The following is a 12,325-nucleotide window of genomic DNA, read 5'->3' as shown; positions in this document are numbered from 1 at the left end:
GGGTGGGAGGAAGGGATGGGTGAGAGGAAGAACCGGTTAGGGAGGCAGAGACAGGTTGGACAGCAGATCATAGGCTTGTTTCCAAAAGTAAGCTCGAGTGAGACAGGTGCTTTCTGGATGTTCAGATGAAGAACTTTAAGAATTTTATTGCCACAAATAGCAGCAACATGAATGACTGGGAGATACTTGCAAGATTGATCAAGGCAGCATTCAACAATATGATACAATTTCCAATATCTTCAACAAAAATACTTTGCTTTCTTATTCCTCGCTGCCATTAATTCCCAAAGATTTCTGCTTCGGTGACTTAAAAATCAGAAGAACATTGATTGACATGCACACGTTCCAGATCTGATTGGAGTTAATCTCTGTTATGCAGCTAGTGAGCAAATAGATTTGCCAGCTGACCAAAATACAAGAAGTTACTCAGATTAACAATACAATGCAATACAATATTGAGCTCAGGAAAAGGAAGAGTGCAATCATATTGCTGGGATTGTAATACAGACCTCCCAGCTGTCAGCGGGAGATATAGAAAGAGATATATAGTCAGATTCTGATCAGATGTGAAAATAATATGGTTGTTGTGGGTGAATTTGACTTCCCTCATATTGACTGGGATTCCCTTAGAGGCAGGGGTTTGGATAGGCAGCAATTTGTTGGGTGCATCCATGGGGATTTTTTGATATGGTAAGTAGATAATCCAATGAGAGTGGGGAGACTATAATGGACCTGATATTGGAAAACGAGCCCATCCAGGAGATCAAAGTTTTAGTGGTGGCGTATTTTGTGAATAATGACCATAATTCCATAAGTTTTTGGATGCACCTAGTTAAGGACAAGAGTGGACCTTGGATGAAAGTGTTAAATTGGGAGAAGGCCAACTATAAGTGAATTAAAGAAGAATTAGAGAATGTGGATTGGGAGCAGTTGTTTGAGGATAAGTCCACATCTGACATATGGGAGACATTTAAGGACCAATTGATTTGAGTGCCAGATAGACATGTTCCCATGAGAATGAAGGACAAGCATGTCAAGATTTGGGAAGCCTGGATGGCAGGTGAAATTATTAGCTGAGTCGAAAAAAGGAGAGCATACTCACAGTCTAGGCAACTACAAATAGATAAAGTCCTTGATGAAAATAGAGAAAGTAAGAAGGAGCTCAAATGAGGATTTAGGAGGGCTAAAAGGGTATATTAAATGCCTTGGCCAGCAGGCTTACGGAGGACCCCAAACTATTTTATATATCTAGTAAGAGCAAAGATGGTAGCTTAGGAAAGAATAGGCCCACTGAAGGACAAAGGAGGGAGTTTGTGTGTGTGGAGCCAGAGGAAATGGGTAAAATCTGTAATGAATACTTCATATTGGTATTCACCAAAAAGAGGGATGTGAGGGATATTGAGATTAGAGAAAGCCATTTGACTACTCTTGGGCAGTTCATAAGAATGAAGGAGGAAGTGCTGGGTGCTTTGAAATGCATTACGTGAAACAAATCCCCAGAGTCAAATGGGATCTGCAGTAGGATATGGGGGTGACGGGGGTGCAGGAAATGATGAGATTATTAACAGGTATCCTTGCATCCACTTTGATCTCAGGTGTCGTTCCAGCAGAGCCCTAACTGGACAATGACAAATTTTGTTCCTTGGTTTAAGAAGGGAAACTGAGATAATCTGGCCATTGGGCCTGACGTCAATGGTTGGGGAAGCTGTTGGAGAAGATACTGACTTTTGGAAGTGAATAGACTCGTTAGTGATAGGCAGCTTGCATTTGTGTGGGAAAGGTCATGTCTCACAAATTGATTGAGTTTTTTGAGGAGGTGACAAGAATGATTGATATGTGAAGAACAGTGGACATTGTCTCCTTGGATTTTGATAAGGCATTTGATAGGGCATCTCATGGCAAGCTGGTACAGAAGGTGGAGTCCCCTGGCATCTGAGCTGAACTGGCCGAATGGATACTAGGCAAGGGTTGCAGTGGAAGACTACTTTTCAGAATGGAGATCAATCACTAGTGGCGTTCTGTAGGGATCAATGTTGAAGTCTTTGTTGATTATAATATGTAAATAATCTGGAGGAAAATGTAAGTGGTCTGATTTGTAAGGTTGCAGATGACATCAAAATTGGTGGAGCTGTCGATAGTGAGATCTGCAAGATATTGACAGATTGCAGATTTAGGCAGAGAAATGGCAGATGGAACTTAATGCAGACAAATGCAAGGTGAAGCATTTTGGAAGCTCAAATTCAGGTACGAATTATACAATAAATGGCAGAAGTCTTAGGAGCATTGGCATACAGAGAGATCTGGGCACACAGGCCCACAAAACCCAGAAAGTGGTAACACAGGTGGATAAGCTGGTCAGGAAGGCTCTAGTGATTGTAACAAGGTCAGCCAAGTGGATCCAGAGCATATGAGCTCCCTGATTGAGGCTATTAATCTGGTCCAATCGGAGAATCTTGGTTGACAGATATAAATAGGCATGTCACAGGTTCTGCTTACTTTAAGAGGTGCCTCTGAGGAAGCTGGATCAGTGACAAGGACTTTCCATGTGTAAATAAATGGTGGCTTGGTGACTAAATATCGGCCACTGTGGAGTTATTTCTAAGGCATACAGCATGCTTGCCTTCGTCGGCCAGGGCACCAAGTATAAAAGTTGGCAAGTTATATTACAGCTTTAGTTAGGCCACATTTGGGATATTGCATGCAGTTCTGGTCACCATACTACCAGTAAGATGTGGATGCTTTGCAGAAGGGGCAGGGAAGGTTTACCAGGATGTTAAAAACAGAAGTTGCTGGAAAAGCTCAGCAGGTCTGGCAGCATCTGTGAAGAAGATGTCAGAGTTAAAGCTTCAGGTCCGGTGACCCTTCCTCGGAACTTTGATTTTATTCCTGATTTACAGCATCTGCAGTTTTATCATTTTTTATTTACCAGGATGATGCCTGATCTGGAGTGTTTTAGGTATGAGGAGAGGTTGAATGCACTCAGATTGTTTTCACTGGAAAGACAGGAGGCTGAGGGGCAACCTGACAGTGGCCTACGAAATTATGAGAGGCATAGATAAAGTGGACAGTGCGCAGCTTTTTCCCAGGCTACAATGATCGACTACAAGAGGGCATAGGTACAAGTTGTGAAAGGAAAAGTGCAGGGGAGGTTTTTCACACAGAGGGTAGTGGGTTTCTGGAACACTGCCAGTGGCGGTGGTGGAAGCAGGCATATTAGTAATGTTTAAGGCGCATCTTGATAGACATATGAATGTGGGGTGAACAGAAGGATAGATGGGGCAAGATGTATTGGGTCTAACTCGGGCCTGTCTGTGTACTGTATTTTATTTTATGTTGTTTATTGTAATGTACTTTCAATTATAACAACCGTTTCTAAATTTATAGTGTATATTTTCCAGGATTTCTGTTCAGATGCCCACTCTGACTCATATCCCATTCATTGATGTTCTATGTGCTCATGCAATTCCATACATCTGCATGCAAATAAATACCTCTTATGGGCCTAATCCATCATATTGACAAAGAAACATCCAGAATTGCTCTAATTCAAATAATCAGAGAAATGTTTGAAGTGTATCATTCAGTGAGAGAGAATGGACAACTTACTTTTATAATTCTATCTTGACTGGTTGGAAGATGTATTGAAAAATTGTGCATTGAACTGCATGATTAGATATGAGTGCCAGGATACTACTTAAGGGCCAATTGGGAACAGAAACCCAGTTGGAAATTACATTGTGTTCTTTTATTCTTCAAAGCAGCAAGCCTCTAAATTCGTTTATGAATATAAACCAACAATGGAAGTTTCACTGAAATGATTGCTCCACAGTCTTTATAGGCATTTATCAACCACTTTGGCTTTAAAAAGGTTCTCTGTGCTGTAGCTCATCCCAATCCAGTGAGGAGATAGTTTGCATATCTGGGTTGGCCACATTGTACGTACAAGACTGTGTCAACTTCAGTGACTTGCTATTTCAAAAAACGCGAAGAGACAAATTTGGATTCATAAAATTTTCTGTCCTTTGTTGGTCCTGTTATTAATAGAATAGCTAGGTTGCCTAGGGAAAGTAATTATTCCTCCACCAGCAACTTCAACCACATCCCAGATCTAGGATGGTTACAATGCAGAAAGATGCCATCCAGCTGTAATGTTCATGAAGGCCCCAACAGGAGTGAATCATCTGGAGCCATTTCTTGACCTTTTGTTCATAAACCTGTACTGTTTATCTTACTTTTTGAAGGCCTCAATTGATCTTGTGTCCACCACACACTCACAGCAGTACTTTCCAGGTCCTATCCATTTGTCTAAGAAATAACGCTTTCATCATGTCATTATCACTTCTTTTATGAGCTTAAATCAGTGCCCTTTACCAATCAGAGTCCGCTTTCCAAGCATCAGCCCCCTTTTTGCAAGCAGTATAAATTGTTGTTCCCTTTGAGATTTGGTATTCCTGCAATTCTGTGCTGTTGCATGAAAAATGAAAAGCACATCTTGTGTTTCAGCAATCCCCAAGCCCTGAATTATCAAGTGACTTAACTTATATTTGCTTGAACAATTTAATGATATGATTGAAGCCTTTTGGACTTTGATAAAACATCATGAGAACCAGAAACCATTAGAAATACGTGCAGCAGTGAGCTATGTTGTTTTTCTCACCTTCTTTGTCATGAAACAAGATAATGGTAGGCGTGGCTGTGGTCTTAACTCCACTTTCTTGCCTTACCCTCAAACCCCTTCTAGTCAGCTATCTAAACTTAGTTTTAAGATGCTTTATGATGAGCTGAAATGGCTTTCCGTCCCATGGAAATGGGGACCCTATAGAAATCTGAATCCACATTGTTAGAATGGGCTCAAAAAACCAGTTCATCAACTAGCCAAGATAATAAAATGTGAGGCTGGATGAACACAGCAGGCCCAGCAGCATCTCAGGAGCACAAAAGCTGACGTTTCGGGCCTAGACCCTTCATCAGAGAGGGGGCTGGGGTGAGGATTCTGGAATAAATAGGGAGAGACGGACCAAAGATGGAGAGATCCAGAACTCTCACCCCATCCCCCTCTCTGATGAAGGGCCTAGGCCCGAAACGTCAGCTTTTGTGCTCCTGAGATGCTGCTGGGCCTGCTGTGTTCATCCAGCCTCACATTTTATTATCTTGGATTCTCCAGCATCTGCAGTTACCATTATCACTCATCAACTAGCCTTGTGATTTTTAGGCCCCTCCACCTTCATTTCTGACATTAGTGGGGCAATCAATTTGTCCTTGATTTCTATAAAACCAATGCAATAGTTTTGTCAGAAAGGAATGAAACTATACACTAACACATTTTTACTGTTATGACAAATAGTTCAATCCAGATTACACCGACATTTTGAAGCCTTAAATGTTAGAACATAAGTAGAAAGATTGGAGAACTGCTTGAGAAGCACAGAAGTCTCCGGTATCTGATCTTTATTTGATTGGCAATATAGCTCTGAAGCCTCAGTGTGTCGGTGTCTGCTGACCAAATCACATTTTTCTGGCAACTTAGTTTGTTGCTGACTCACATGCTTTTGTATTAATTTGGTGAACTACTTGGCTGCTGGCTGATGTGTTATGACATATAATTAGCAAGTCATTTACTTATTGACTGACACAATAGTCGAGAGACTGGGCAGTTAAGACTTGTACCCTTGGACTAGCTGATGACTGCTTTTTGGAATAAATTTCTGAAAAAACAGTCACTCAAGTTCTTTATGCCTCTTTTATTGCTATATTGCATAATTTCGTCACCCTCTCAGTCCAGACGTTTTCAGGACTTGAATGGAATTTGCAATCGTATCCATCCTGCTTATGCAAGAGCTAGCAATTTTGTTCAGATGGAGAATCTTTTTATTTTCCTTGACTTTGTTTTCTCACACTCAACTAAAACAATTGTGATACCCAAGGAGAGTACTTTCACGATCAAGGAGAATCAATTTAGAATTTGATTCAGAATTATAGGAATACATGAGTACAGCGAAAAGTGTAAAAAGTCACAACTTCCGGTGCCATCTTAGATGCGAAGATACCTGCATACAAAATCTTAGTTATAAATAAAAAAAATAAAGTTAAAAGATCAATATTACAGTCCTTATAAACCTAGATAAAATAGTAGCTAGGCTAGAGAATGAGGGAACAGTATGGAAACAAGGTAAAAAATACATCTTCAAAATACATTAATTGTTAAATTAATAGATAATAACTTCTAAAGATTGAAAAATGGCATTAAATGGGGCTTCAGTATTACTATTATGAATCCATATTCATGTCAATAGGTGCCTAGGTATCAAACTGTCACAAGAATTGAAATTCTGTTGAGGGTTTGGGAATGAAATTGGTCTTTGCAAATAGTATGAAGTACAATCAGCAAATTGGCAACTAATTTTGGATCATGCTCCATGGAAAAGGAACTTGGATGTATGGTAAAATAGGTGGCTGCTTCACCTTGTCTGTGTATTACACTATTTTGGAAGATCAATTTCATCCTAGCATATTTGCCCACATTAGGGACATATTCCAATGAAGTACCCAAATAAGGAACATTCATAGAAACACTGAAGCAGCATGTTCCATTCCAGCTTATATTCCATTTCCCTGCTCCACTCTGACATCTCCACCCTCCAACCAAATAACTCATCAAATCATAGAAAAGGTAGCAGAGAAAACCAGGGGGGAAATCAAAAGCTGAACATGAGTGACCAATGAAGACATGGTAATGCCATGTAAGGGCAGCACTTCTAGGAAAACCCCAAATCTCTTAACACTTACAAGGTTGGGCCCTTCAACAAAGATACACAAGTGGTAGCAGTGGACATACCAAATGCACACAACTATAGCGCTGGTCATAAGTTCATTCTCAGTTCACAAACTTGAGACACATGCATGCCCACCTCCATATGTGACCCAAGAAAACAAATTTTCAATCACAGTTATCAGACCTGGATGAGAACCTGAAGAGCTACCTGAACTCAAGTACAGACAGAACAATTATACTCTGCAATCTGTACCCAAACCATCAATGGGATATAGTACAAATCTCTTCAAATTGTTTGATTTCATTTTGAAAAGAAAAATCTTTAAACATCTCACTTTAAACTGAAACTATATCCACTGTTGGACACGTGATGGTGCTGTCTGTTCACTAATGTAGCATAGTCAGCACTGTACTGAAACAGCGACGTTGTAAATGCTGTACTATTTCACAATGCCTACTTATAAATGCTTCCTAAATGTTCTCAGTGAAAATATTTATTCTTAACAAATGAAATTGCAACACATTATTGTATATAAATGTGTCATTTTAAAATAATGGTATAACTGATAGATAAAATTCACAGCTTTAGAAAGGGTTGGATAATTCTGGAGAACGGGCAGCTAGGACAAACACTATCCTCACCCAACTTCCGTAACATACAAAATAAAAACTGAAAGAGCTGAGAATGGTGTAAATCAGAAGAGAAATCAGAGTTAACAGTCCAGTGATCCTTCTTTACTGAAGTCCAGATGAAACTGGACCTGAAACATTAACACTGATTTCACTTCACAGATGCTGCCAGACCTGTTGAGCTTTTCCAGCAATCTCTATTTTTGTTTCCGTAACATACAAGTTCCATCAGAGACTATCAGGAAAAGATTAATGGACCAAAAGGTGCTGAGGTCTCTGATAACAACTTCCCAAATTGTCTGGGCTGGAATCTGCCAACACAGCATTAAGCAGAGAATAAATCTGGAACCCTCTTGTATATCTATAATGGAGAACCCAATGTGGCCTTGTGCACGGGAAATCATGTCCCACTAACTTGATTACATTTTTTGAAGAAGTTACAAAGAACATTGATGAGGTCAGAGTAGTGGATGTGATCTATTTGGATTTCAGTAAGGTTCCTTATGTTAGACTGGTCAACAAGGTTAGATCACACAGAATTGAGGGAGACCTAGATATTTGGATACGGAACTAGCTTGAAGGTAGAAGACAGAGGGTGGTAGTAGAGGTTGCTTTTCAGACTGGAGGCCTGTGGCCAACAGTGTGGAACAAGGATCAGTGCCAGGTTCACTGCTTTTTGTCATTTATATAAATGATTTGAATGTGAACATAGGAGGTATGGTTAATAAGTTTGCAGATGACACCAAAATTGGAGGTGAAGTGGACAGTGAAGAAAGTTACCTCAGAGTACAACAGGATCTTGATCAGATGGGCCAATGGGCCAAAGAGTGGCAGAGAGACTTTAATTTAGATAAATGTGATGTGCTGCATTTTGGAAAGGCAAATCAGGACAGGATCTATATAAAGTATTTGGTAAAGTCCTGGGACGTTTTGCTGAACAAAGAGATCTTGTAGTGCAAGTTCATAGTTCCTTGAAAGTACAGTCGCAAGTAGACAGGATAACGAGGAAGATGTTTTGTAAGCTTGCCTTTATTGGCCAGTGCACTGAGTACAGGAGTTTGGAGGTCATGTTGCAGCTGTACAGGAGATTCTGAGTTCTGAGGAAGGGTCACTGGACCCGAAATGTTAACTCTGTTTTCTCCTTCACAGATGCTGCTCGACCTGCTGAGTTTTTCCAGTGACTTTGTTTTTGTTCCTGATTTACAGCATCCGCAATTCTTCTGGATTTTGTACAGGACATTGGTTAGGTCACTTTTGGAATCCAGAGTGCAATTCTGGTCTCCCTTCTATAGGAAGGATGTTGTGAAATTTGAATGGGTTCAGCCAAGATTTACAATCATGTCGCCAGGTTTGGAATGTTTGAGCGATAGGGAGAGGTTGAATAGGCTGGGGCTATTTTCCCTGGAGCGTTGGAGGCTGAGGAGTGACCTTATAGAGGTTTATAAAATCATGAGGGGCATGGATTGGGTAAACTGGCAAAGTCTTTCCCCCAGTGTGGGATGTTCGAAACTTGAGGTTAAAGGTGAGAGAAGAAAGATTTAAAAAGGGGCCTGAGGGACAATTTTTTCACGCAGAGGGTGATGCACATATAGAATGAGCTGCCAGAGGAAGTGGTGGAGGCTGGTAAAATTACAACATTTAAAAGGCATCTGGATGGATATATGAATAGGAAGGGTTTAGAGGGATATGGGCCAAATGCTGGCAAATGGGACGAGTTTTATTTAGGATATCTGGTCGGCTTGAATGCACTGACTGAATTTTCTGTTTTCATGCTGTACCAAGTTATGACTCTATGACTCTATGATTCTAATTGTGGAAAAAGGTGGATAGGCTACTTCATGAATCTGCTAGTGTTGTGTAGTATTTCCATAATGGGGTAAGGCTAGGAGATGAAATTGATTTTTCCAGGTAGTATGAAATGCATTCTTAGTAAACTGTTAGCTAATTCTAGACTTGGAGGGCCGAAGGGCCTGTTGCTGTGCTGTAATTTTCTTTATTCTTAGTTCTTTGTAGACCACACTTCTTGGAAGAGGAAATTAAGTACACTTAAAAATGTGTGGCTGCTTCATTAAGACTGTATTTCATGCCATTTCAGAAGATTAATTTCATCCATAGAATAGGTCCCCATTTTTACTTATAAAGATGCAAACACCAACAATGTGATTTTAAAGTCGTTAACAGTAGTGCCTTTTAAAACCCAAATTATTTTACCTCCTAGATCTTATTCACATTCTGTCAGAAAGCAAGAAAGAAAGAACTTTGATTTGTTTTTCACCCTTTATGACATTTTCAGGATGTTTCAAAATATTTTACAATTAAGTACTTTTGCATTTATTTAGGGACACAAAGCAAAAAAAACTTGAGTGAGGCAAATTTTCATAAAAAGCATTTGAAAATTACCCGACAATCTGTTTCAGTGATGTTAGTTGAAGGATAAATATTTGCCAGGACCTTACAGGGAGTTTCCCTGTTCAGCCTTAAAAAGTGTCATGGGACCTCTTATAGCCATTGGTGAGGTCAAATGGGGTCTCAGTTAAACATTTCATCCAAAAGACCCCTGACAATGCAGCACTTTTTCAGCACTGGACTGAAATACGAGACTAGATTATGCGCTTAAGCGTTAGAATAGGCTTTGGGCTCATAATTGAGTACCTCAGGGGTGAAATCCAATGACCCAGTTTTGATCACTGACAAAAATGTAAGTTGTGATTTGGAGCTACCAACAGGGACTTGCAGGTGAGAAAGTGGGTGGAGCCCAGATAGTAGAAGCTGCAAGTTTCCTTGTTGATTCTTGTCCCTCTGGGCCTCTCTAAAAAATGTTTAATACTGTTACCTTTATGGGGCCTCTTCGGTCTATGCAGCAGCTTTCCCTTTAGCGTGATAGTTGTGTCAAGCATTAAAAGCATTTGTGATCTATGCGTCTTAGTAAGATCTAATTGCTACAACCTATTTTTTGAAAGAAAGCAATGCATTTATACTAACATTGGAATTATCATTTGCTACATCTGGTGTCAAGTCAATGGGGAATAAGATGTCTAGTTAGCACAGCTTGGAATGCCCACTCTGCCCACTCTCTGCATGCTAATATGTTTACACTTTTTACTTCTATTGCTTAAAATAATATTCACATTTCAGACAGGAATCTATTTACTTCTAACAAAACTGGCACGAAAGCTATTACCACCCACTCAAAGGAACATCACAACCCTGGGTTATATCCAGTGTTAGAAAATTTCAAACTCTCAATCTCCTTTTAATGAAGCTTATGTGTGAGGCAGATAAAACAGTGACAATGACAGTTGAGATTTATATGCACAAGAAAACAAAGCTTCCTACATCGCATCTTGTTTTGCAAAGATTTTATTCGCTAGCTTAACAATTCATTTTACATGACAAGCACTGGGTTTTCCTTCATGTTGAGTGGCATCCAAATGAAAATTTTGCACTTCTGTTATGACTGTTTTTCCTTGCTACAGTAAAAATAAGGCCTATTTAAAATACAATGGATAGCAATCTGACAGAACTGAAGCCTGGTGCAATCCAGCTGTTGCTTGGTTTTTCTGCAGGGGGTTTCATATATGTCACGTAAAAAAGTTGAAACCTCACAAGACATTTTATCTAACAGGAGAATAAATACCACCACTAACACTATCAAAAACAATACCGGGTCATCTCAAATTTCCCTCTGGTGTTTTACAGCGCAACCCAATTTACACATGGGGGAATTCTTTGAATGGGTTAGAAATAGTGGTTTTCAGCATTTCCTGTGTTAGTAGGAATTTTTTCAGTCACTCATGAAGTAAAACAACAGTTACGTAAACCACATAAAAACTCTTCTTTTAACATCACAATGGGGATCCCCTGTGCCAGCGATAGAAATCTGTTAATGCAACTCGTAGATAAATTGAAGAAAAAATATTTAACCTAACATTTTCTGTAGAAATAGATTTTATAGATTTCATGACTCAGGAAACACAAGTATGCAGAAAATATATCAGAATGTAGTTCCTACAATTATTCAATTCGTTCAAAAGGTTTATCAGTAAAGCATTGACCAATTTTATTTTCCTTAACTTTCCTTTCTTTTAGTTGTTTACAATCCAACATTCGTGCAGAAAAGCCACAAAGCATTTTGTTATTTGCTATAAAGCTTATGTTCTGTCAAAAAGTACACAATGTGTCCTTACCAAAAGCTGCCATATCAACAGTTGCACAGGATGCTACATTCAGCTATGAAGATGAAGAAACCCATAGGTATGCAGTGAATGTATCGGTGAGAGATGATAAATTAACATGTTGACAAGCATAACTTTTACTGGTTACGCTTCGGCATGAAGGTCATATGGTTTCAAAAAGTCACGAGAAAACATGACTTACTAGGCCAGTTATATTAAAAGTTTTCTGTTAATAGGTAATGGTTTGGATATTTGCAACAATGCAACTTATGTAAAATAACGCAAAGCACAATTTAACAATGAGCCAAGTTTTCATAATGCCACTTTCAAAAGATTCTCTTACGTTGCTTTGGTTCCAAACCTCACTCCATTGAGTAAATTATTTGACTTTATGCCCCTAGCTTTAATGTTAATATTGTAAAACATCAACATGTACTGAATCTGTTCTATGACTACTTCAAATAATCAGAATTTTCAATATACAATGCCAGTGACAAAGATTCCAATTGGAAGCTCAAAAGTAGAAGTCTACCTCTCGTAAGTGCAATTAACTCAATATTTAATCAATAAATTTCCCAGATAGTTGACTGTGTCTGACTAGCTAGAAGCTGTGCAGATCTAACACATAACTCTAACAACTGCTTCACTATAATGAGGCACAGATCTTAAATGTGAGTTTAGTATAGGGCAGCAATGCAGTAAGCATGTGGGCTGAGATTGCTGCACTTTCAGAACTCATCCCACCATG

At 39.3% G+C, this 12,325-nt stretch overlaps 1 protein-coding gene across 2 annotated transcripts in view; it reads right to left on the bottom strand.

Annotated features, from left to right (window-relative positions):
• LOC132210978 (uncharacterized) overlaps positions 1-11,710 on the bottom strand; it is a 94,644-nt gene extending 82,934 nt beyond the window's left edge. For both annotated transcript variants that reach the window (XR_009447243.1, XM_059654795.1), the window contains exon 1: positions 11,590-11,710. Coding sequence is in view for 1 of the 2 variants with exons in the window: in XM_059654795.1 (XP_059510778.1) it covers positions 11,590-11,602 (13 nt within the window). In the remaining variant the exon portion in view is untranslated. The remainder of the gene's footprint in view (positions 1-11,589) is intronic.
• Positions 11,711-12,325: the final 615 nt, after the last annotated feature.

This window comes from Stegostoma tigrinum, chromosome 25, assembly GCF_030684315.1.
Source record: "Stegostoma tigrinum isolate sSteTig4 chromosome 25, sSteTig4.hap1, whole genome shotgun sequence".
NCBI lineage: Eukaryota > Metazoa > Chordata > Chondrichthyes > Orectolobiformes > Stegostomatidae > Stegostoma > Stegostoma tigrinum.
This window is presented reverse-complemented; position numbering and strand designations above follow the sequence as displayed.